We start from the raw sequence: 25,874 nt of genomic DNA, 5'->3' as shown, positions 1-25,874 counted from the left end.
GTTTAATATATTAAAACTCTGTTAACTTAACTGTGATTGGGGAAGTGTTGAGACGTCTTTCAACTGTAACAGGCTCCAGATTCTAGCCCCTTAAATGTCTGAAGTCAATGGGAGGTATTTAATTCTGTGTGAGAAGAAAACATATCAGGTCAGAACTGAGGTGGAGGGAAGCCAGCTCATCTCTGTATGCTCCATTCCTCCCCAGTCATACTGGAATTATAGTGTGTCCTTGTCCCCAACAGGAAATAAGGGTGCTTGCCCTCAGAAACATGTTGTGACTGAGAAAGAGGCCAAGTTGGCGCATTTTTAAAATTTAGTTAAATGCTTAATTGTATGCAACCAGACTCTGCTGCTTCCTAGGAAGAATTAATATTCCTATTTTGTAAAGGGTATTTTCCACTTTACAAAATACATTGTATTTTTTCCCCTCTAGTAGAAATACTGTTAACAAATAAATGGTGAATTACATGAAATCCAGCCAGTAGCTATTTCACATTTTTCATTTATGATTACAACAGAATATGGTTGACATCCTTCTTGATGAATTAACACACTTTGTGTCCAGAGGGTGTATGAGCAGAAGGTGGCTTGCACAATGATCTTTATTTTCCTCTCCTGTAGCCTCCTTCCACACGGGGGGGGGGGGGTGTTGCTACAGGGCTTCCTGACTTTTTGGATAATGTTTCTCAAGAAGGGGACAAGGAGCTATAGAAGAGAGATGGAGAACAGAAAGATCATAACGACCTTTTATGGCTGCTGTTATATTTATAATTGAAGTTATGAAAACGTTTATCTTTTTATAGTTGGAATATCTCTGTTTTTGTGTTCATGTAGAATACTGCTGGTTTAGATGACTTCGAGAGGCTAAAAACACTTGGAACCGGATCATTTGGCAGAGTCATGCTGGTGAAACACAAATCCACAGAGCAGTATTATGCCATGAAGATACTGGATAAACAAAAAGTTGGTATATTTTTTATTATAATAATCTACTGTGTTTATTGAACACTAATATTTGTGTTCCGTTTCATTAGGGTGGAATACTTGCAACATCTATTAATACTGTTGTGTGCTAGTTATGACCTTGGTGAAAAAAGAGGGAGATTGCTGCTCAAGAGTTTTCCTGAAGTTTGCCTTACGGAAGTAATAGTCATTTACTGACAGTGGAAGCCAATTTGGGCACTTTTACCTTTTTGTTTTGTTTTGAAATACTTAATGGATATTATAATTGCAAATTGCCTGTGAAGTTCTTGATTGAAAATTAATTTTAAAGAACACGATTTCTGAGTTAAGATTTTTGCACTCAAAGTGGATACTAAAAGTGATACAAAAATAGAATTCCGTATTTTAGTGTCCTTAATCTTAGCATGCATATCTTGTTATGCATATGATTCTTTTGTTCATGCAGATTACTCAATTTCAAATCTTTTAAAAGAAGTAAGCAATTCTCTTAAATGAGCATTGGAAAATAGGTGGCTGATACAATGTGATCCACTGTGTAATCTAGCCATTGCTACTCATTTGACCACATTGGTAGCTTACATTCTATTCACAAGCATCTTGCATTTCTCCAGTTATCTTGTATCAGGGAGCAGCACTAGATAAGAAGGGAGTATTTTTAGTTTGGTGTTTTAATATAGTCTAGCAGCTGCAAATTTGGAAAGGAGTTGGCATGTGGCAAATCAACACCCCACAGGCTAGTTTCAATAATATAGATAGACATTAATACACAAATTATGAATACCAGCATGAAATTTCAAGCAATGTACATGTTTTCAGTACCAGATTGTTATTTTTATTATACTTTTATGATTCAAAGATAGAGCCATCTGTTTTGAATTTCATTTTGCCCAAAGTTAAGAACTGGGTTCTCAAAATTAAAAACCTTAGCTAACATTCACATTTCCATATGCAGTGGAATAAAATTATTCATCAGAGCTATATTTTTTAAATCCATGTTGCAGGCAGCTTGTCCAGCCTTTGGGGAGATCCAGGTCCTTTCAGACATTTTGGGTACCCATTTGGTCAACAGTAGTGGTTTTCAACCAGTATGCCATGGCACCCTGGGGTGCCTTGAATGATGGTCGGGGTGTCGTAGGCAACAATGGCCCCTGTCCCTCTTTCCTTCCCTCCCTCCTCTGATGTCCTTTTGGGTCTCTGCCTCCCAAAGGCTTGCACAGCTGTTTGTTGCAGGTGAATGGTGCCTCAGGAGCTGGCTAGGGGGTGCTTCCCAGGCCCCTGTGGGGCAATGTAAGGAGGCACCTCTCTTTGGGGATGTGGGGGTAGGGCAGCTCAGAGACCAGAGGTGGAAGCTGCAGCTGCCCAGAGGACTCCCAAGGAGACGGGAGAGGAGGCTGAGGGAACACTCCACAAGGGAGGGTGTTTGAAAAAGGGTGATAGGCTGCTGGTTCTGCAGGCAAGGGGTGACATAACTGGGCTCCTGAGCCCCCCAGGGCGTGCCGCAGAAAGAATGTAGTTGGTCAAGGGAGCCGTGGACTCAAAAAGCACGAAAACCTCTGGCTTACAGTGATTTCAGATCAGTGCCCAAACCTCTGCACTTTTAACAGTGGCATGTGTAGAGTGAATGCACAACTCTGTGTGTCCCATGTTCTTCTGCTAAGGCGCCTGATAACAGTAGAGCCTTGCTGGCATCTCCTGTGCTATGCTTGCCTCTCCTCCTTTCCCCCATGGCCCCTCCTCTTTTCCATTGCTGCCTGCTTGCCATGGATCAAGTTAATCTTTAATTGGAAAGCGATCTTATGCGCAAGCAAGTCATGTCCTTACTTTTTCAGGCACAGTTCTCTTGAGCCCCTTGCCGGTGGTTAATATTAGTGCTGAGTAACACACAGTGTTTACGGTCTGCACTAAGCTCCATCGCCACCACCCGTCACTTTTCCTTTCGCCCCCAAGGAGCTGCAAAATGCTCCTTGTGAAGCAGGGAAACTGCTGCTCTTGTGGAAGCTCCCTGGGCATTTTAGAACCCTGGTTTCCTACGGAAGATTGCCCTCTAACTTGCAGGTGGCATTCCGGATGGTGACAAGAGGCTGTTATCCCACACCTACTCCTTGCATATCAACATTGATTTTGAACAGCTGGAGAAGGAAGGCTACATAAGGGAAGGAATGAGGTGGCCTGTGAGCCCTTTCTCCACACAGTTGTGACACTTCTCACTAAGCCCTTGCTGTCTGCCCTTTGCTGCAGTTTACAGAACTGTCATGAAAATTACTATGCGCCTGGAGGGACCATGTCACTCAGGTGGTTTGCCACAAGTTCGAATTTCTATCAGTTAACGTATGCCCCAGGATCATCATTTGTAACTATGCATGTGCAAGAAAATGGTTCCCAAAATTTATAGACGTTGGACATTGTTCAGTAATGTGCAGAGAGATGACATCTGATTATATAAAAGCTTGCATTAGGCAGTTTGTGTTAGGGCTCGGCTTGGATGTTCTCCGAGCCTGTGGCAGCTGCTTATCCATGAGGAGATCTTGTACATCTGTGAGGAGGAAAGGCATTCCTTCGGAAAGACACTGATCAGGTGCTAGCCACATAGCCATTTCAACCAGCTGCGTGGGAACTGCTCGATCAGCTGGAAAACATCTAAAGGGTGCTGTGGCTTCTTAAGTTTTTAAGCAATTGTATTCTTCGTCGGTTGGTTATTCTACTACCCACAGTAACGTGTAAGAGAGTGAGTCTCCTTTTCCTGATTCCTGGGGAAATGTTTGAACTTCCTGACACCTCGCCAGTTGCCAGTTTTCTGCTTTCACTCTCTCTCCTTCTGTAGCTCTCAAAATGCATTCAGAATAGGGAAGTATGGAAATTATAGTGGTATGTGGCTGTTAAGAACAGGTAGAATATTGGGTACAGTGGTACCTCTACTTGTGTTCCCCTTTGGGATACATACGCAGCAAACCCGGAAGTATTTTTCCAAGTTTCGCCACATACGCAGAAGCGCTAAACCGCGCCATGCGCAGAAGTAGCACCTCCGGTTGCGAATTCCTTGAGATGTGACCGGAGCACCGGAACAGTACCACTGTATTAGCAGACTTCTGACAGGCTCTGTTGAGCACAGGCATTTTTTCAAATAATAAAACTAGCTTACTATGCAAACTGACAATGGTAGGTGAACTACTTTTTTTGTTTTGCAGTGATTAAGCAGTTTTCACAGAAGGAAATCATGCCTAGTCAAGAAGGAAACTACAGAGTATATGAGAAGGCTTCTAAGCAGCAAACGTTTTTAATAAGCTATATGAAAGTAAAAAAAAAATGGACCCCATATATTCTTGTGTAGATAAGCTTTATGCCCTGAAAACCCCACTTTGTGTATTTGCACTGCATGTGCACACAGACCATATTTGTTAGAATTCCTTTTAATACTCCTTTGAGAGTGTCAGCAGAAAGGCCAGAGTTGGAAAAGGGTATAGTGTGCCAATGCTATGCCATTCTTCTTCAGATGTAGCATCTTCTAAAAGGTAAAAGAGGATAACTGCCTTGCTACATAAATTTGCTGTATTAACGTGGGTGTAGCTATCCGTGCTTTGAGAGCTATATGTGGCACTCACCACCATCTTTTAGAAGCGCTGTTCTTAAGTTATTATTTTTTCCTCTTTCCACTAAGAAGACCTTGACTTGTTTGAATTCTTTTAATGTTTAGACTTAAACGTTTAATAAAAAGTGCTTTGTTCCTAGGTGGTTAAGCTGAAGCAAATAGAACACACACTTAATGAAAAGAGAATATTACAAGCAGTGAACTTCCCTTTCCTTGTAAGACTGGAGTATTCTTTTAAGGTAAATACTGAATGAGAAGGTAAACTGTAATTACATTTTTCTTGCACAGCTTTCTGTCTTTTTAGAGTCTAGTGATTCCTGACCCACAGGTGATTTTAGACTCTCCAACTGTAAATAAAATAAAATAAAAATGAAGCTAAATGCTTGGCCATCATCCTGACAAGCTTTAAGGACTTGGAGTGATCATGACAAAGCAAAAAGCCCAAAGCAAAACTCTCAAATCGCCTCATCACCCTGGGTTTTAAGTTGCCACTGTCCCCCCAAACCATAGCAACTTGCTGTACTGACTTATAGGTAGTCTCTTAAACACTGAGAAAAACTGAGAAAGTATGGTCTGTTTGAATTCATGGGCCACTTGAATGTTTCCTTCTTATTTTATGTTCAGTCTTTAATAATAAAAGTACTTAAAATGTATTATTAGTATTATTTTTATGTTTGCTTGTCAGAAAAAAAAATGCAATTTACTAAGGTTGTCCTAAGTACCCCAGGTTTACAACTGAATATACTTCACTTTCCCTTAGGACAATTCTAATTTATACATGGTTATGGAATATGTTCCTGGGGGTGAAATGTTCTCACATCTAAGAAGAATTGGAAGATTCAGGTAAGATAATGAATTATAATTTATGAAAAATGACGTGAGGAAGGGAATGAGAAAGAGGTGATAGCTCTTAGCTTTCAGATGTTTAGGAAATATTTGCAAGGGGATCCTTACTATATTCTTACCCATTATGAACATTAAGGTTTTCAGAAGTGCCTTTGAAAAACAGTTTCTCCTTCAAATAGGTAGTAGGGAATGATTGATAAGAACACAGCATTAATATTAGGTTGTGCAGTCCCTTTATAAGATAAAAAAATTTCATTATTTAAAATTTCATTATTTAAAAAAAATATTCTGCTTGCACAACAGGACATCCTTTTCTTCTCCTTTCCCTTCGTACACCCAAAATTTTCTCCAAAGGGTCCCCCAACCCTGTGGAGAAACTTTTACAGGTGCACAGGGGGCTGGAGATAAGAACAGAGTTCTATTGGGCAAGTGGGAGTCTCTTGCTTAAGTGGAACAGCAGTGTTGGATACAACCCCTGTTTGTAGTTTTCTTTATTTCCTTAGAGTTCAAACATTTCTGTTATCAATATACCAGTATTAGAAATCTGAGTATGTTATGTCTGCAAATGTTGACCATGGTTTAATAGCCTGATGATTTTCATTTGTTTACAGCGAACCACATGCACGATTTTATGCAGCTCAGATAGTGCTAACATTTGAGTACCTCCATTCACTAGACCTCATCTACAGAGATCTGAAACCCGAAAATCTTTTAATTGACCAGCAAGGATATATCCAGGTATGATGAAAACAAACATTTTCAAGCTCAGCTTCATTCCATAGCAAGAAATACAGAACGCTTAAATGTTTGCATTGTAAGGAAACGGGTGGTGATGGTGATAAATTAAATACCTTGATTGGTTGGTTTTGCAGATTATCAACCAAAGGGAATTCTGAAACTTGATGCAAGATGTATCATATCTGCAACTGATACTAATGAAATGCTTAATGATAATTGAGAAGAACTTTTTATGAATATTGCCTAATGTTACATATAGCAGCATGTCTAAAGCTTGTGCTTCCTGGTAGTTCTTCTTTTGGCATTTTGTATAGCTTCGAATCGAAAGCAAAACGTATGTCATGCCTTGATTTGAAAAGATCTGAATTTTGAATCAATCATAGGAGATGGAACCACTTCTGTCGTTGAACGCTTTTAAAAGCTATATGTAACATTCAAGTTATTACTAAGAAAAAAACTAAAGCTTGGATAATGTGGTAACTCTTTTTTCTGTGCTACTAGGTCACAGATTTTGGGTTTGCAAAAAGAGTAAAAGGCAGAACCTGGACGTTATGTGGGACTCCAGAATACTTGGCGCCAGAAATAATTCTCAGCAAGGTATTTCAAAATGCTTCACAGTGTTAACTAGTTAAGAGAGGAAGACTTTAACAGTCTTAAAAGACTTTAACAGTCTTAAACTTGCACATTTGGAAGATGTTTCAGCTGAATTTGAATGGAGCTTAACTTCCAAGTCAGTATGGTGATAGGATTTCTCAGAGATATTGATTGTTGTGGAATCTGCCTTAGTAAGTTGACAAATTAACACATTGAATTTGACCCTATTAAAAAATTGGCAGCCAGTGCAGGTCTCTCCACACAGTTTTAATATACTGGCAGGGCCTTATTTCTGTGAGCAATCATGCTGCAGCATTCTACACAAACTGTAGTTTTTAGACCCAAAAGCAAGGTAAACCCCACGTCGTACATTGCAGTAATCCAGCCTTGAAGGTATCAGTGCCTGGATTACTGTAGTCAAGCTGTCCTGGTCCAGGAATTGCTGCAGCTGTTGGATGAGCTGAAGCTGGTAAAAGTTTTAGAATACCACCTAAAACTTAAGTGTGTTTATATTAATATTAAAAGTTTTGTTGGGTATCACTAACTACTATATTTTTGCTTTGCCAGGGCTACAACAAAGCAGTGGATTGGTGGGCCTTAGGAGTTTTAATTTATGAAATGGCAGCTGGATATCCTCCGTTCTTTGCAGATCAACCAATCCAGATTTATGAAAAAATTGTTTCTGGAAAGGTAAGCGAGGGCTGCTGGGATTTTGCAAATGATCCGTGTTATGTCCATTAGCTTTTCTGTTACTTGTGTGTTCTTATTTTAATTTTCATGAACGGGATTGCTCATGTTTCTGTTTACAAGGCATGTTTCCTGCTTCAAGGAGCTTTTGCTTTGTTTTGGTTACTTTCATATTTGTTTTGTAACAAAGAGATGGGGAGGAGAGGAGAGCAGCCAAGGGAGAAACACTGGGCACTTGTGTGAATAACCTAGCTTTATTTTTTCCTTACAATCATTTTGGATTTTTGTGTGCATGTGAATTGAATTGGGAAGCAAAGTGGTGGATGGCTTGCAACAAACTATTAGCTGCGCTCACTTATTAAAATCTGCAGCAGCTGCTGGTTGGAGCAGGGCATGTTGGTCTAAGCCACAGGCAATTCCAGAGTATTTCCAGAAAAAAATGTCTGGATCCACCAAAGTTCTAAGTTCAGAATACTTTGAATGCAGAAAAGAAGAAAATGTTTTTTGCTCTTATTGCAGTCTTGCTTTTTGTGAGTATGCGAGTGAATTTCTAAAATGAAAAGTTTGAGTTCTTTGCCTATCTGGATATGACTCCCCATCCTTCCCCAAACCTGGAAGATATCATCCCTAATCTCAGGCATAAGAGGCTGATCATAGTCACTCTGGTGTGATGTACTCTGCACATGAGCAGAAATTATTACTGTACTTCACATTTTCAGGATGGACTCATGCACTGCAAATATGTACTGCTGTGCTCTGATGTGCCCTGGATCAAATTCAGTATTATTATTATTATTATTATTATTATCTAGTGGTTGGAATATTTTGTTCTTTTAATTTGAAGAAAAAAGACTTTTGGATAATGAAAAGTTAGATCGATTATATATGGTTTGCACCAGGCACAGTTGTGGTTAGTTAACAGCACTACCGGTTTGTAATCTATAGCTGGGATGCCCCCGTTATTCAACCCCACAATTGAATTCCCCTCTCCACAACCACTGGTGTCTAGATTCCTTGTGAACCCACCAAAAATGAAGTAAAAACAGAAATGTTGTCTTAGACGCTTTCAGGTGCTCCCTGCCAATCCCCCTGACTAGTCAACATAAGGCAAAATAGCAGAATGAGCTTCAGAAGTAAGGGAATGAGAGAAGAAGGAAATGGGTTTTAGCTAAAGTTAAAGCAGGAAAGAGAGAGTGCGCATCCAGCAGGGGTGGATTTGTCGTTGTGCAAGCGGTGTGCATGCACTGGGCGCTGAGTCAAGAAGGCACCATCTCAGAACCCATTAAGCAAGGCTCTGGGCTTTGGGAAGCACTGACCCTATCCCCATCCACCAGCTAGAGAAGGAGCAGTTGCACTCAGTGATGTGGGGCGAAAAGTTTTCCAGTGCTTAATTATTATTTTTGTGGAAAATGTTATGTTTCAGAAGTAAGAATAAATGGGTGCCAATTGCAAATACAGTATCAGGCAAACTTGGGAGTTCCGAGGTTTTTAAGATACCCTAAGTGTGCTAAATCAGCTTTGGGGAGGAGGTAGGGCAGCTCTAGGACCCTGCCAGAGCCCTCGCGCCTGCTTCCCAAAGGTGAGTGCCTCCTTACCTGCCTTTGGGAAGGCAGTGTGAGGACAGGGCAGCATTGCTCTTGCACAGGGCACCATGGTACCCAAGTCCACCACTGCAGCCAGTTCTTGTAACTTGTCACAGCCATAGAAGGGGAAGATCAGTGGCAACAAATATTGTCTGTGGTTTCTCATGATTATCTTTATTTTGAGTAAAAACAAAGAGGATTTGTGGTGTTCAATTATTTTATAATACTTTATATTTTTAAAAAATCTTTTAATAATAATAATAATAATAATGCCTTATACATGATGCAGGAGCTAGCTGTTGCAGCACATGGCTGACTGCTGTTGAAGACAGCAATCCCACATCTTTCTCATCCTATAAATCATATGATGGGATCATGTTTAAAGTTTCCCATTCTCCCCCCCCCCCTCATTGGCTGCCACTCATTTTGCTAGTTTCTCATCCCTACAATTAACATTACACCAGTTGTTCTGTATGCTAGTTGCTACTGCAGAAGAGAGGAGAATGAGGCATGATCTGGTGCTTCATGCAACAGCCAGGCATATATATTAATGTATAGCTCCAATGCAACTTTGTATTTAGGTTTGGTCTTCTTTATACTGTACTACCAGAACATAATTCATAACCTTGTTTCTCCTTTTCTTTCCAGAAGAAGAAGAAAAAGAAAAAAAGGTGTCTATATAGCAATATTAAATATATATCTGGTGTGTTTTGTAGGTACGATTCCCATCACACTTCAGCTCAGACCTTAAGGATCTACTAAGAAATTTACTCCAGGTAGATTTGACCAAACGATATGGAAATCTCAAGAATGGGGTGAATGATATTAAAAACCACAAATGGTTTGCCACTACAGATTGGATTGCCATTTATCAAAGAAAGGTAATCATTCTTTCTCTTAGGATAAATTCTGTATTAGTGCACACAAACAAAAAGTTCCTGATCTTTTCCCATTGTTTAAGGCTAGCACATGGGGTGGCTTTATATTTTTTAAATGAAAGACTTTTTGGATGTACAGTCTTGGGGTAATGGAAAGTATTCCTCAAAGAAATACATTTTCTTGAAACCTTACTGTCCTGTGTGCTAGTTTCTGAATTGTTGCCCTTTTTGTCTTTAAAATGTCTCCTTTGCCTTTTCTTTCCCTTCTTGTCTAAACATTTGAACTCTCTAGCTGCCTATTCTTGGTAGACAAACTTGATTTTCAGCACAGATGTATTTAACTATTCTCTCTCTCTCTTGGTGATCACTCGCGGCCAAGTAAGGTTGTTTTTCTATGTCTTAGTGGCGTGTCCATAAATGACTGTGCAGGCCAATTCTGGATCCGCACATCCTTCCACAGTGGGTACATAGATTTCCAAGCAGGAGTCAATCACAATGAGGATTTGCCAGACATGCCTTCCTCTTTACGCATTTCTCCCTTTTGTCATGAATTGGCGCTTCTTCAAAATCCATGACGCCAGAGGCTATTCTCCAGTTGGAGCCCTCACAAGCCGGTGTTTCCCAATTATCGGTGCTTATAATACATTTGTTTTTAGATTTGCTTTGAGAACATCTTTTAACCTTTTTTGTTGTCCACCAGTATTACGCTTTCCATTATTAAGTTGAGAATAGAGTATCTGCTTTGGAAAACGATAATCAGACATCTGAGCAACATGGCCAGTCCAATTTGACTGGACTTAACCATCCAGGGGTCCTTTACTCTAACTATTATAATTATTATCACCATAGCCGATATACAGTTCCAAGTAAGTGACCATGGTGTAATTTTCTGTGCACAAAGAAGAGCAACCAAGCAAGAAATGTGTATAGGCATGTTCCTAAACTGTTTCTAACTCCCACTGGAGCCCTTGTGAGAGACCCATCTGTATTTTCTGTGATTAATGCCTAAAAATTATCCCTAACTTTTTCAACTTTTACCATGACGCTTAAGTGTAATTGCCTCAAAAACTTGAACATTTATATTTTAATAAGTTTCTGCTTGGGATTCAGTCAGTCCTTTGTGATAATATGTGTTCTCTTTATTTAAAAAAGTCTGTTTTGGAGCAACGGAGGCATATTCCCATACTATTTTTTTTTTAAAAAAAAAGCCAGATCTGAAACCCAGCAATAGTTTATAAAAAGAAACTAGCTGTTTAGCTATGCAGTGTGACAGTACAGTAGTAGTTAATAATCAGTAAAGTATTAATTATCACAAGACAGGACGTGATTAACACCTCAGCATAGTCTTTTATTTTGAAGCAAGACCTCTTCAGCAAATGTTCACCGCAGAATGGTACTCTTCTCATCTGCACTCTAAAATATCCTGTTTAGCATGCAGTTTGTGTGAAGTGAGATTTTCTGCCTTTTTGTAATTCTTCACTTTTAAATAAATATTTCAGTTTTTATTGGAGGCGTTCTAATTCTTCACTATTCTGCTCTAGGCTCTTATTTAAAATTTCTTGGAGTGATGATAATGAATAATAGCTTATTTTCTTCAAGATCAGTTGGATTTTATGTATGTTGGTACAGTATTTGGGAAGGACAGATAGGGCCCACCAAGCCCTTTTTACAGCAGCCCACAAAGCAGAAGCTATTGGGTTTTCCTACCTTTCTGATTTTTAGGATACAGGAAGCATTTGAATCACAGTGTGGCTGTGTTCAGACATAATACTAAAGCACAAATTAGCATTATGAGGTTGCCCTTTCTCCCTTCCTCTTCCAGAGTAGATAGGAGGTTACCACACCACAGATTAGGTCGAAAGCCTAAACCGTGGTTTCAACAAACCATAGTTAAGATTAACTTCAGCTTGTGCAGGTTTGGATGTCATGACAAGCTGGAATTAATCTGAAAGGGAAGAAAAAGCTTCTGAACTCCTTGTGCTAGCATACATAAGGGGAGGCATACATGAGCCAAAGGGTCACTGACGCTTGTCCTTACAACACTAGACCATCGTTAGCATTACATGTGAACAGGGTCTGTATGCAGCAACACTTATGTGGTCAGCCTCTTGTGCTTAGGGTTTGTTTGTTTTGTAAAATCTCCTTCTCAGGAATTGCATTTTATATAGATCTGAGTTTGCCTTTAAAATGGCACTATAAGTCGTCTAGTGTTGAGGCAGTGCTCACAGGTGAGATTGTATTTGTTATAGTTATAGTAAAGGGATAATTCACCGAAAAACAACAATATCATATCTCTCCTGAATGCATCCATTCCATAATGGAGAATATTTAACCTTCTTAGATTCATGCTTAGAATATATCAGTGAATTATTATTGTTGTTGTTGTTGTTGTTGTTGTTGTTGTTGTTATTCTCTGTCTTTTTTGTCTTATTTTTACTGGTTAATTCTTTCAGATTTGCAAATGCAATAATCTGTGCTTTTATTTCCCCACGCAGGTAGAAGCTCCATTCATACCAAAATGTAGAGGCCCTGGAGATACCAGCAACTTTGATGACTATGAAGAAGAAGATATCCGTGTGTCTCTAACAGAGAAATGTGCAAAGGAATTTGCTGATTTTTAGTACTTGCTGGATGATCAGAGGACATCAGGGCTTACATTGGGATCTTTGCACTCTGTTAACTCATGAGGGTGGAGCGGAGACCATCATATGTCAAAACAATTACCTAGTTACTTCATTCCACAAAGTTGACTGAGGTCTTTATTGCCATCTTCCATGTGTGCAGTTTGCACCAACCCTTATAACTAGGCACAATTAAGCAAAGCACTGTTTGTGCTGTAACACAGAATATAGACCACTTTTTCCTAATTACCTTTTTGGTTTCTGTCGTTTTCCTTTGGTTTCTGTGTATTGTTGTTCATTTCCCCTCCCTCTTCTTTCTCTTTCTCCCTCTTCCCTCCCCTTTTAAAATGAAGTAGCCTTTTACCCAAGAACGCTCCGTTTTATTTTGAATAATGCATTTGTGCGAATGAAACTGAAGGTGTTTCTGGCTAGTGTGACTTAGACCGAAGTGAAAGATAAGTGTTGCTTCTAGTCTGTGCCAGCCAATCCTTCCGTATCTGTCTTTGTGTCTGAGGCTACAGTTCATAGGTTTGTATTCCCCCCCTCCCAAGTAGCTCAGACTAAATCTAGCCAACACCACTAGCATTTTTGAGGATAGTATTTATCGCCATACGAGTGTATGCTAATTGACTTAAAACACATCTTCCTGGAGACTGACCAAACTTAGTATCAAAATTGGACAGTTTGTGTAGGGTTCAGTAGCTAGACCCCGTGCCTTGGTTTTCTACATGCTGGCAGTCCTCCCTGCCTCATATTTCTTTTTTTCCTTTCCTAGGCAGTAGGTAAATATGCCATAAGCATTCTGTGCCATGAGAAGCACAGTCTCAATAAGCAGGAACAATTCCATCCAGCCTGGGCTTTGGACCATATCTAACCATGCTTAAGTAGCTATTTAAATGGGGTTTTGTTTTGTTTTAACACCTTAAAACCCAAAACATTTAAAAGATTTGGTCAGTATTGTCAGAGACTTAAGACTGATTTTTTTTTAAAGTAATGTCAAGGTTGGGGCTCCTGAAGTATTTCACATTTCAACCCTTTTTTATCAAAGAGGGGGAAAGCATCTTTTTTTTTAAGAAAAAGAAAAAAACCTCTTCAGGTTATGAGAATGAATGGTTTAGCAAATTGAAAAATTAGTGTTACAATATTGATGCATTGCTAGATAAACCTGGTATTTCTGTTAGCTGTGAAGAATAAAAGAAGTAAATGCCAAGTTTTTTATTCTGGTATACTATATTAGTAAATCACGGATGGAGTGCTGCTCCTATCATGGTTCCTACCAGCAGCTCTTCATTCGCATGGAAAAGAGGCAAAAAAGTTTTCAAAGTGCCACCATCTGTGATGTGGTGTCTTCATTTCTAACATACTTTTTTTCTTTCAGTGAAATGGAATGTACGGTCACACGGAGAATTGTTTGAGTTGCGTTAAGTTTTTATAATCTCACCAACTGACTTAAAAAAGGGTATTGCCGCCATGTGCTAGCTCCCAGCACTTTTACACTCACTTGTTTCAGTGTTTGTTAACAATCAGTGGCTCAGCACAACCTTATTTGTGCTTTTAAATTTGTCCATATACAACTTTTTTAAGTCAGGCGCTCAATTTCTCAGTGGCCTGTCCGAAGATGATGATGGCACATCAATTATGTCTAAAATAAACTTAGGCTCATGTTTTATGATCAATTTACATGCATATGAGGATGAAGTGTTTTTATTAAACTGATCTAGATCGCTTACGTAGTCACGGTGTTCTGTAGAATGCCAGGGCAGATGAGACAATTGGCATTGCTTCCTTTTAATCTTTATGACACTCCTTTAGGAAAATAAAAGTCTCCGTAGACATTTTTGCGAAATAAAATGTACCATGCAACGTTATGTATGTCTCTTTAAGTTGTCAAGCAGTTTTGCACATATTCATCGTTAGGAGTCTGTTTGCCATCTTTGTCCACCCCACCCTGCCCCCCGTCTACGTATGTGCAAGACAAGGATACGATACTTTGCGGTAGCAAATTTTATGTAATAACTATATTGTCACATTAATAAATTAAAAGAAATTATTTGTATGAAAAAACAATCTTTTGTATTTCATCTAGGCTGAGGACATGCTGTTGTATGCTAGCTGTATGCGATAAATTCTACAGTGACTTTGTTGTTTATGGACTTTGAAAATTTTAATAAATGCTGGAGATCACCTTTTTCAATTCTGTTGTGAATTTTAGCCAGTAGCATAATCGGATAACACACGAGACACGTGTCTTCTCTAACATAAGTAGTGAGACTTCACTCTGGCTGTCTCTTAAGGAATGCAAGGGACCGATTCCAGCATGTCCAAAAATTCAAATCTAGGTGGACATATTTTTGAAGTACCCTCTTAATTTCTTTGGTTTAAGCTTATTTAACTATTTAACATGTGTCAGAAACAAACAGTAAAAATAAATCCTAAAGCAGAATAATAGACTGGAAATAAAAGGGGTTTGGACAAAAGATAAGGAGGAGGTCCTTTACAAAGAGTACAAACTTGGCAATATGTTACATGGCCCTGTCATTTTAAAAAACACAAAATGAGAGCCACAAGATCATGATGCCTGTATTTAATTTCAAAAATCCTTTCCATCACTCAAATGCTGTATATTTGACAGTAGAGATTTGTTAATTTTACACAAATTGAGGAATTAAGTGTTGGACTGTATGGTATCTTTTAACTGTACTCTAGTTGTATGTAACTCTCATTTTCAACATAAAGGATTGTATCTCATTAAGTAAATTGCTTCTTTTATTTTCTTGTCAGCTGCATTAAAACCCTTATTTTTAAATCCTGTAAGTATTTTATTGATTTCTTTGCAAATAGTTTGCTACAATAGTGTGCAATACAGTAAAAGTTTATATACAAAACTGCAAATTAAATTATGTACAACACTGCATAAAGACTGTGCTGCTTTTTTCTGAACCAGGAGGTTCCCATGCAATTCTGATTTGCTACAGGACCCAGATACATGCTCTATGTAGAAGGAAGGTTTTGAAGAGCGACCCGCACAAGCCCTATAATAGGCTGGTTTAAGCCTGATTCCTCATTATATCACTAGTGATGGTAAACTACATGAAAATCCAGTGGTTTCAAAGTAACTTCCCAATTCAGTTCAGTCAGTGCAATCACCACTAAAAAAAAAAAAAAGCTTGTACTGGAATGAAAAAATGCACCCCAAATTTTGCAAGACACTTCCTGTGAACTGTGAAATTCTCCAGAGTCACAATTCTGTTTTGTTACAGAACCTCTACGCTAACAAAACAATAAAATTTGCATCACACTTAAAGCTTGGAATGCCATGTGCATTTTTGGAAGGGAGGGCATTTGACATGGAGAGAGACTAATAGGCAACAACTGCGGTCCCAAAGACTATATAGCAAGGTAAATTTGTGCAATGGGCCATTTCAGGCTGTAAATTAGGCGAGATTGTTCCCATCTTCCTGACTATAAAGTTTCTATTTGCTTCTTTCTTTAAAAATGAATTCATGTTGTTTACTTGCATGGAGTAGCATGAATTAAGCCCCATTGAATTCAACAGATTTTGTTTTATTTAAGCAGACATGTTTAGGACTGCATTTTTAGTTTCTCCCTAAGTGGAAGATAGCTAGCATGCAGCGGGGGGGGGGGGGGGGGTAGGCCTCTCTGCGGCTGGGAAAGCAGTTTGCTGATACTATTTGCAGAGGGCAAAGGGCCCTTTCTTGTCAGCCCCAGATGACATCTTGTCTTTTTTGCAGACAGGTGGACACAAGCAGAACTCTTGTAGGCAAGAGAAAGAGAGAGAGCAGGCAAAGACCTTTCTCAGGAAGAGTGGAGAAGTATTTCTCCCTCATCCTCTCAATTGCTTCTCCCTGGCACTAGGGGACAGCGAACCTCACATCACCATATCGCAGAGCATGTGGCCACCCAGGCATTCCAGAAGTGTGTTGATACAAAGGGTGCAGTAAGCATTCTTCCTTTAGAAAGGGAGTAGAAGCAGGCGTTCCAGATACCTGTACTACAAAGGTGGACAGTCTTCACCTTGGATTTTGCCAGGTGGGTTAAACTACCTTTGATCACAAGCTGAATCATTGTCACCACGTGTTTTTGCCATGAAGAAAGTAGGATTCCTAAGGAGAGTTCCTGCCACAGGACAGAAGCAGGTTTTCCTGCATAGCTCTAGGAGGGAGCTGTTGAGCGAACTTCCCTCTCCTGCTCCACTATACGGCCATAGAAAGCCAGACAATATTGCCCCTCAGGCCGTTGTAGCTTGCAAGCTCCTAGGTACACATCATTTCAACATCTCCAATGAAAATAGGGACATCCTAAGAAAAAACGGGACATTCCAGGATCAAATCGGAAACCGGGATGGCTTCTGTAAATCTGGGACTCTGCCTGGAAAATAGGGGCACTTGGAGGGTTTGAACTTGGGGGTGGATATAACCACTTTCTAAGGAATAGGTCCCATGGAACACAGGTATTTACATCTAAGTAAGTATGCACAAGACTGGAGTGTGACAAGAGTGCTTCAATTTTAAGTGCATCTACTTAGAAGTATCAGTCGGTTCACGGTCCTGGCTTTGTTCCTCAATCCTATGCAAACTTGCTTGCAAGGAACTTACACTGAGGTCACAAGGGCTTGCTCCCTAGTAAAACTGAACAGAACTGCAGCCGTAACCCCTGAATCCAAGCCAAAATATTTATTGCTCCACTAACATTTTTTCATATTCAGAATGGAATTCTTTTGGTTTTTGCTTTATGCTTGAACCTTGACTTTAAGCTTCTCTGCCTTTAAACTCCTACCTTTATCTGCCATGCTGTTGTTCTACATTACTTGTAATTATGATCTGAACATCTGATGCATGGAAGGAACCCAGGCTTGTAGTTCCACCTTGTGGCTGTTGTACAGCATTGAGCAAAAACACCAAGGATGCTTCTGTCTTCCTCTTGCGCTTTGATCCGAAGCTGTTTTTCAGAAGCACTTTTGATGCTGATTGTTATATTAACACTACACACTGCAATGAAAGTCCTTGTAATGTGCTGATTGAGGAGGTAAAGGTAAAGGGACCCCTGACCATTAGGTCCAGAGGTTACTCTAGCACGTTCCATGACTTCCAGGTTAGTTTGTCAGGTAGAATAGCCTGGAAGTGGATGGAAGGAAGAGAAGAAGAAGAGGAGGAGGAGTTTGGATTTGATATCCCGCTTTATCACTACCCTAAGGAGTCTCAAAGCGGCTAACAATCTCCTTTCCCTTCCTCCCCCACAACAAACACTTTGTGAGGTGAGTGAGGCTGAGAGACTTCAGAGAAGTGTGACTAGCCCAAGGTCACCCAGCAGCTGCTGGACACGAACCCAGATTACGAGTCCACTGCTCTTAACCACTACACCACACTCAGCCAGGCACACAGAACTTCTGTGCATAAAGCATCTCTTTGTCATAAAAAGATTCTACTGAAGCTTTTCCATAAAACACTACAATAAAAAACTTCCAAATGAAAACAATAACAAAACAAATGAAAAAAGAAAATGCAAAGTCCAAATTCATTCATTTTCCCTTCCACACAAAAAGTCCAAAAGGGGTTCTCCAATTATAATTGTCAATAAATGTCTAAAATAATCTTCCTCCAGTCCAACATAACAACTTTACCCCCAATAACTTCAACAACCATTGCTCTATGTTGAAGAATATTAAAACCTTTCATCTTTGTTCAAACAAGAGTCTCTACTGCAGTCATATATTATAAAACAATATTCTGTAGTTATTTACTTATTATATATTCCTTCATTCACAACCCAGTTCCGTATCTTTCGGTTCCATTTTCTGTTGGCTGTGATTTCCCATTTCTTTAGATTCTGCCTAAGGCATTGCAGTGGATAAAAATTACCTACTATCATTAGGAATATAAAAGATCGTCACCAGTTTGGTGTAGTGGTTAGGAGCGGCAGACTCGTAATCTGGGGAACCGGGTTCGTGTCTGCACTCCTCCACATGCAGCTGCTGGGTGACCTTGGGCTAGTCACACTTCTCTGAAGTCTCTCAGCCCCACTCACCTCACAGAGTGTTTGTTGTGGGGGAGGAAGGGAAAGGAGAATGTTAGCCGCTTTGAGACTCCTTCGGGTAGTGAAAAGCGGGATATCAAATCCAAACTCTTCAATACTTTTGCTTAGGGTGGAGTTTTCAAAGGGTAAAGAGCTTGCATAGAAAACCATTGGTTGCTTCTCCCAACCCATGAACAGTATACTATTAGCACTTTATAATCATGGACTGCAACAGGGCTGGGGGGGGGGGCTTTTCTGGCATGGTAGTCCAGATCTAACATAGAAATGATGTTGTGTCCCACTCCCCTGTCAAAGTTGACCTGTGGGGGTACACCAAGTGGAGAATGAACTCTCCAATCATCAGCTGGTGAGCAGAGTTCAATCCTGCTCTCTGTAGGATTTAAACCCCATGCTCATCAGCTGAAAAGCGGGAGTTAAACCGTGTTGCTTTAGACGCATGCACAAGTTCCCTGCAAAATCGAACCCCCTGCTCATCAGCTGATGAAACCCATCAGAGTGACACCAGCTGATTGACAGGTAGTTGTGGTTTGGGGGAAATGGACACAGAAAGAACAACTGGAGGTTTCTCATTTGTTACATGAACACAGTGCTATTAGTACTATGCCCTGGGTCTGAATCTGATTGGCCATCTATTTGGGTTTTGGAAAGAATCTTTACTGAAGTCAGTATCGCCTGGGGTTCCATAGCAGCTTTTTCTCACTTCCGTGAGACATTTGGAACTAATCTGCAGAGACTCTGGCTGAATACCAATGACCAATTTTATCACTGGGGAAGTGTTAGGAAGCATTACCATTTGATAACACTCCTGTTTTTGCCATGGCACGTTAGAATCTGTGGCAGGGAGAAGGAAATAAAGCCATGACTGCAATAATGAAGACCACCAAGGAACCACAGGATAGAAAACCTTGACATGGGACTTTCCAATTATGACACTCATTCTGATCTTGACTGCACAGGTGTATACATAGGTGCATAAGTGTATCTTTTTTAAAAACTGTTTTTATTAAAGATTTTCTTGGGTTACAAATGTACATACAGTACACTCTCTGTTTTCAGATAATGAAGTTATTTCTACAGGTCAGTTATATTCAACGTGAGACATTAATGTTGTAGATAGACAGTATAAGGTTGGGGGAGAAGGGAGGTGGGGAGAGAGATATCTGTGGGCAAAGAAAACCTCTGTGATATAGTTGATACCAAGTTGTCTAGTGCCCATTGGGACTGGTAGGGCAGAAAGCAGGGAGGCCAACAGTAAGTGGCGCCACAACCAAAGACGGGCTAATTCTAGTTTTTGCCTCTCCCATAGGAGTCAACTCCTAGGGGCCAAGGGGTCTTCTCCCCCCCCCCAATAAAATATTTGAGGGGGGCCCCAAAGTTGATGGGCATTGCCATTCAAATGGTGTGTGTGCACCACATCGTGATTGATTACACAGGGCAGGGCTTACCTGGGTACCCTATGCAAGGGTTGCCATATTTAAAAAAGTAAAAACCAGGACACCCCAAAATTGTTGTTGAGCTTTTTGTTCCCCCCTACAAAAAAACCATGATTTTTTTATTGACTTGCCTAAGATCCAGGACAAAGCACAGCCTTTCAGAAATTCCCTCCAGATGTCAATTTTGCCTTTGAAATCCCAGTAATGTCTGGAAAAATCTGGATGTATGGCAGCCCTACCCTAGGGCCCTTCCTTGATGAGTTCTATAAAGGCAATGCTGAGACTTAAGCTATGTACAGTTTTGTGGAAAGTTCTCCCGAGGGAGGTTCAGCTAGTGCAGGGGTGCCCAAACTTTTTTCAAAGAGGGCCAGATTTGATGAAGTGAACATGCATGAGGGCCGACCGAAGTTGTTGGGCTTTTTTAAGGATTTTACCCCAAGACGTATACTGCCACGGGAGCCACATTAAATCTACTGGTGAACCGAATTAGGCCCCCGAAATGGACTTTGGACATGCCTGGGCTAGTGCCTTCATTATGCACCTTTAGGCACCAGACAAAAACATTCTTCTTTAGGTGGACCTTTGGCTGATTGACAGCTAATGCCCTTTTAAAATGTGTTGGGGGAGTTATTGGGTGGTTCTTGTTTTTATTTTTGTTATGTACAGTATCTGGTGATTTTATCTTCTGAACTGCCCTGAGACCTGCAGGTCTAGGGCAGTATACAATGTTAAACAACAACAACAACAACAAAAATACAGTTAGCAGCGTAGGGCTGCCATACATCCAGATCCCATTACTGGGATTTCAAAGCAGAATTGAAAAATGGCAACCCTAACACATAAGGTTCCTCCTGCTGTGTTTCAAGTCACATTTTTACATTTCCGGTGTATAGGTCCTACGGCAGGGGAAATGGGGATGTCTTTACTCAATGCACATTACCCGATTCTCTGCCCCCACCTATGCTGCTTCCTTGAACTACGATCCAATGAAGTTGTCATCTGCACGTGTGCAATGGCTGTCTCATACATACACACCTCAGCTTAGCAGCGGCTTACATTTTCAAATGGGTGGAAGCTGGTTTGAGAGAAAACGCCCCAAAAAGCAATATTTCTCAAGAAACTGCAGGATGCAGATGAATTGTGGCAAGCCAGTGGTGGGGGTGCACTGAAGCTGGAGTAAAAAGAAACGTGTACACCGCCTAAGGAGAACTCTGACAGCCCCGGGGAATGGTTCTAAATAAAAAGGCAACTGGGTCAGGGGAGGCTGAGGCTGGTGAGCCAGTGTCCAATTTGCCCTAATGGAATCATAATAGTGTTATGATTCAGCTAAAGATACCTGCACCAAATCCCCTTTTAGCAATACAATGGTACCTCGGTTTTCAAAGAGCTTAGTTCCTGAACAGCTTGGAACTTGAACACTGCAAACCCAGAAGTCAGTGTTCTGGTTTGCGAACTCTGCTTCAAAAACAGAACATGCTCCATCTTGAGTCCTGAGCTTCCTTTTTTTACTGTTGCGCTTCTAATTTGCGTCCCCTCATTGTAATTCAAGCCTTCCGTTTCTGATTGCAGTGCTCTGAGGTGATATTTGGAGCTTATATCTGGTGCTTTTGTTTTTGCTATTTATTTTGCGTTGTTTTTTTTTTTTTTTGGAGTCTTTTTTGCTTGTTTTTGTGACTGTGTGGAAACCAGTTCTGATTGAGTGAGTGACTGCGGAAATGGATAAAAGCCCCCCCCCCATCCAAACAATGACTATCATCAGTGCAAGTAAGAAAAAATAATAATTTCAATTTTTATCATCTACAATACTGTTTTATTTATTTTATAGTACAGTACATTGATTATGTTTCCATGCGCTGCTCTGGTTCTCCAGAAGCGGCTTTGTCATGCTGGCCACATAAGCTGTACACCGGCTCCCTCGGCCAGTAACACGAGATGAGAGCCACAACCCCAGAGTCGGACACGACTGGACCTAATGGTCAGGGGTCCCTTTACATTTACCTTACATTGATTATTGCATTCATTCTATGCATCAGTGGTCTCGTTATAGTAAAATCTATGTTAAATTGCTGTTTTAGGGGCTGTTTTTAAAAGTCTGGAACCGATTAATCCGTTTTGTATTACTTTCTATGGAAAAGCATGCCTTGGTTTTGGAATGGACTTCTGAAACGGATTAAGTTTGAGAACCAAGGTACCATTGTAAAGATAACTTTATTGTTTGAATCCATGAGTTGGATGTTTGCCGGCTTAGTTGCACTTCGTTCCAATTGAAGTCAATAGGGCTAAAGTTCATCACTACAAACATTCTGAACTGATTTCAGTGGGATTCAAGTACAAATTTATATGGACCCAACACATTAGCTCAGTATTTTAGGTCTCTTTGATTCTATAAAACAGTAATAAACACTGATATATAATGGTAGCATACATTTGGGGGGGGGGGTGGAGGCAAAATCATGCTGACTTGTGCCAGCTCAGTAAAGGTAAAGGGACCCCTGACCCTTAAGTTCAGTCATGGACAACTCTGGGTTGCAGCACTCATCTTGTGTTACTGGCCGAGGGAGCTGGCGTACAGCTTCCGGGTCATGTGGCAAGCATGACTAAGCCGCTTCTGGTGAACCAGAGCAGTGCATGGAGACGGCGTTTACCTTCCCGCCGGAGCGGTACCTATTTATCTACTTGCACTTTGACGTGCTTTCGAACTGCTAGGTGGGCAGGAGCTGGGACCGACCAAAGGGAGCTCACCCCGTCACGGGGATTCGAACCGCCTACCTTCTGATCATCAAGTAACCTACCATAATTTATTAGAATTGGTTGATATCACCCTTCAAGTCGCGTTAACCTGGAGTTGGAAAATTCCTGCCCCAATTTGCAAAAGTTGGATATTTGCATCTGATTACAAAAAACACAAAAGGTGTTCTTGTGGCTCAAAAAATCATTTCAAACTAAAAGGAAATATGTGACTCTTCTCGGATGGGTGGTGGACATAATAAAGGTTTGTAAGATTATTAACGGTGGAGACAACTGAGTTTTTCTTTCTCTGATAATACGAGAAACCCAGCTCACCCAGTTAAATCGATTGGCTCAGGGCAAATCAATTTAATCAAGGCATATAAAATACAGGTTTTACCAATACACCTTTTAAAAATCGCCAAATTAGGTAGTGAAGTTAGTAGTTTTCAAGTCAGGGTAGCCCAACAGACCCCCCTAATAAAAGATCGTAGTGGGGGCTGCACCCCAGTGGGCAAGATCTGTAGTTTCTACTTTTTGGCTCCCAGACAGGAGGCAATTAATTGGCTGGCGACTGTTGTGGCACAGTGCTAGGCTAGACAGAACCATCAGGCATCTTCTTCGATCCTTATGACCCCTCTTGGCCACATGAGGAAGAGCAGCTCTGATTTTGGGGCAGAAGGACAGCGGCCTACCTGGTTTGAGAGAGGCAGGTGGCTGATTGTAATTCCGGGCGACGAAATTCCTTGTCTTGAGCTGCTTTAAACTGAAGCTTCGTGTAATCCATGGAGCCAGGTAAGGAGCAGGCTTGTGCTGGCGTTAGGAGGCAGGTGGACGAGGAGAAAACGCCTTCTCCAGATTGGGTGTCGTTTGTCACGACTTCTCCCGGGTTTTCCTGGGATTGGCCTTCCATTGGGGACCTTAGGGGTAAAGGGCGAAGAATGCATAACCACAACATTTTTCTTTCTTTTACTTTCCAAAAAAGCAATGGTTCCTTAACTTCATTGCTTTCAAGTGTTTAATAAGAGCTCCACTTTATTTCTCCCTCCCCCTCCAATGAGCTTTTTTTTGGGGGGGGGGGGGACCCAGTGCAGCAAAAGCAAAGCCTCTTTTGAAGACATTTACAATGTTTTCTCCTCCAACTAAGTAGGTTATTAAAATCATGTTTTCAGATGTCCTAAAAAGCAGGCTAGCAATGTTAAGAGTAGGAAAAGTTGTTTCAGGATAAATACTTTTTAAGTTCCTTGCTCAAGCCCAAACTTGCTTTCATTCAGAGCCCCCATCCCACCCACTTCACTTTTTCCACCCACGCACCCACCCACCCACCCTTATTCCAGCGTTTAGCGCATTTATAAATGCGTGGTTTCTATATGTTGGATCACAAGCAACGGGTTTGCGGACTTTTTCTTTTCTTTTAAACGTCCTCGCACGTTTATTTGGAAGCCGCTCCCACTGATTTCAGTGGAGCTTACTCCCGAGGAAGCGTGCTTAGCAGCCCCAATCGCCCTCGAAGGGCTCGCTCTCCTTATATAGCTCAAGAACCTTCGCAACGGGTCTATAAATACGAGTCATTCCCCCAAAGCGGCAGGTTTCTGGAGTTCTGAACTACGATTCCCAGCATGCCTTCCTCCATGACAGCTTCTTTCTGATTGGCTGCCCTGTGTTCTAGTTGGAACTCTGCATGTGGCTGCCGCTGTGCTGGGAGGAAGGCAGCCTTTTGCTGGCTATGTATGCATGTATAAATGAAAAAAGGTAAGTGAGCTCTGCTCTGTGCTCCGTTTGCAATGGGGTGTTGTTGTTGTTGTTTGGCCCATTCCTTTTAATTATTGCCTCCCCCTCTACCCCCAGTTCTTTGTTCCTGACCCAGTTAATGGTGAGCGCTCCCCTAAAAGCAGCTGCTTTTCAAAAAAGGCATGTTTGATATTGGAATGTGTGTTTAGGAAGATTTAGCCAATCGAAAACTGGAAAGGCAAGACTTGGGGATGCACTGAGAATGATCCCGAAGGGATAAAGAAAATACGTTTAGGGAGGATTACTACACACTCGAGAGCTGTGAAAACACAAGTACTGTAGTGATTTCTACCCCCTCCCGTTTTATGGAAATACCAGCTATTTCTGTTCCTTCTTGAGAAGCTTTGATGTAGTCGAGCAGAAATGTGGAGGAGCCCTGATGTGCGATATTATATATATATATATATAATTACAATCAGGCAACTGATCCCCTCCAAAATCATTGCAGAGAGAAAGAAAGAAATGTTAGCGTTTGGTTTATTCCAAATCCCTTTTGAATTCTAGTTGCATTGCTGCATTATTTTTAAAGTTTGTTTTGCATGGTGTGTGGGAAGCTTCCTTTTCTTCCTCTCATCATAACATGGTGTTGGCACTTTGAAGGATGTTAAAAGCTTTGTAGCTTCTTGGTTAAAAGCTGTTTAGGGATTTAGGACTACACATTAGATGAATGAATTCTTAGCAGGCTTACTTCTCTATCTGTGTGGGGCTGTTGTTGTTTTTTTTTTAAAAGAATAAAATAAAAACATTGTTTTGCTTGATTTCACTTCCAATTCTCACAACATTTCTGAGGATAGACTAGAGACAGAAAGCTTTTTTGGCACTAAAAGTTATGACACGCCTTCAAAAGCATCATGCCCTAACTTTACTCCCTTCCCACTCAGCTGTGTTTTTCAAAAGTATAAATTAAACAGCCTATGTTCAGGTGCACAATATAAAACAAGGAGATTGACACTAAATTCTCCCTGTGTCTACTGTTCGTTGTTGTCGTTCAGTCGTGTCCGACTCTTCGTGACCCCATGGACCAGAGCACGCCAGGCACGCCTATCCTTCACTGCCTCCCGCAGTTTGGCCAAACTCAGGCTAGTCGCTTCGAGAACACTGTCCAACCATCTCATCCTCTGTCGTCCCCTTCTCCTCGTGCCCTCCATCTTTCCCAACATCAGGGTCTTTTCTAGGAAACTACATATATCCATATTGCTGCTTTTAAGCAGTTGTTGTTATTGTTGTTGTTGTTGCTTTAAAGGTAGAACACCCAGGCAGTCGGGGAACGTACTGGAAGGAAATTCATGGAGGGTAACTGAGGAGCTTCAGAATGGAAAGAATGAGGGGGTGTGAATAAAAAAGATGAGTTCTCTCTATATCCAAAACAAACA

General features: G+C 40.8%; 2 protein-coding genes across 10 annotated transcripts in view; both read left to right on the top strand.

Annotated features, from left to right (window-relative positions):
- The window catches only part of PRKACB (protein kinase cAMP-activated catalytic subunit beta), a 53,012-nt gene extending 37,710 nt beyond the window's left edge, over positions 1-15,302 (top strand). For all 6 annotated transcript variants that reach the window (XM_033151706.1, XM_033151707.1, XM_033151705.1 and 3 more), the window contains 8 exons: positions 835-963; positions 4,690-4,788; positions 5,310-5,392; positions 6,007-6,133; positions 6,635-6,730; positions 7,295-7,417; positions 9,714-9,878; positions 12,371-15,302. In XM_033151706.1, the coding sequence (XP_033007597.1) occupies positions 835-963; positions 4,690-4,788; positions 5,310-5,392; positions 6,007-6,133; positions 6,635-6,730; positions 7,295-7,417; positions 9,714-9,878; positions 12,371-12,496 (948 nt within the window). In that variant the 3' untranslated portion in view covers positions 12,497-15,302. The remainder of the gene's footprint in view (positions 1-834; positions 964-4,689; positions 4,789-5,309; positions 5,393-6,006; positions 6,134-6,634; positions 6,731-7,294; positions 7,418-9,713; positions 9,879-12,370) is intronic.
- Positions 15,303-23,360: 8,058 nt separating this feature from the next.
- The window catches only part of SAMD13 (sterile alpha motif domain containing 13), a 28,767-nt gene continuing 26,253 nt past the window's right edge, over positions 23,361-25,874 (top strand). Inside the window, exon 1 of one of the 4 annotated variants that reach the window (XM_033151700.1) lies at positions 23,361-23,505. In XM_033151700.1, the coding sequence (XP_033007591.1) occupies positions 23,496-23,505 (10 nt within the window). In that variant the 5' untranslated portion in view covers positions 23,361-23,495. Of the gene's footprint in view, positions 23,506-24,344; positions 24,463-25,813; positions 25,833-25,874 lie in introns of those variants that run through there. The other 3 variants (XM_033151701.1, XM_033151702.1, XM_033151699.1) reach the window with 3 other exon arrangements.

The sequence above is a fragment of the Lacerta agilis genome, chromosome 6 (assembly GCF_009819535.1).
Source record: "Lacerta agilis isolate rLacAgi1 chromosome 6, rLacAgi1.pri, whole genome shotgun sequence".
Taxonomy (NCBI): domain Eukaryota; kingdom Metazoa; phylum Chordata; class Lepidosauria; order Squamata; family Lacertidae; genus Lacerta; species Lacerta agilis.
Note: the sequence above shows the minus strand (reverse complement) of the source record. Positions and strands in the feature narration are given on the sequence as shown.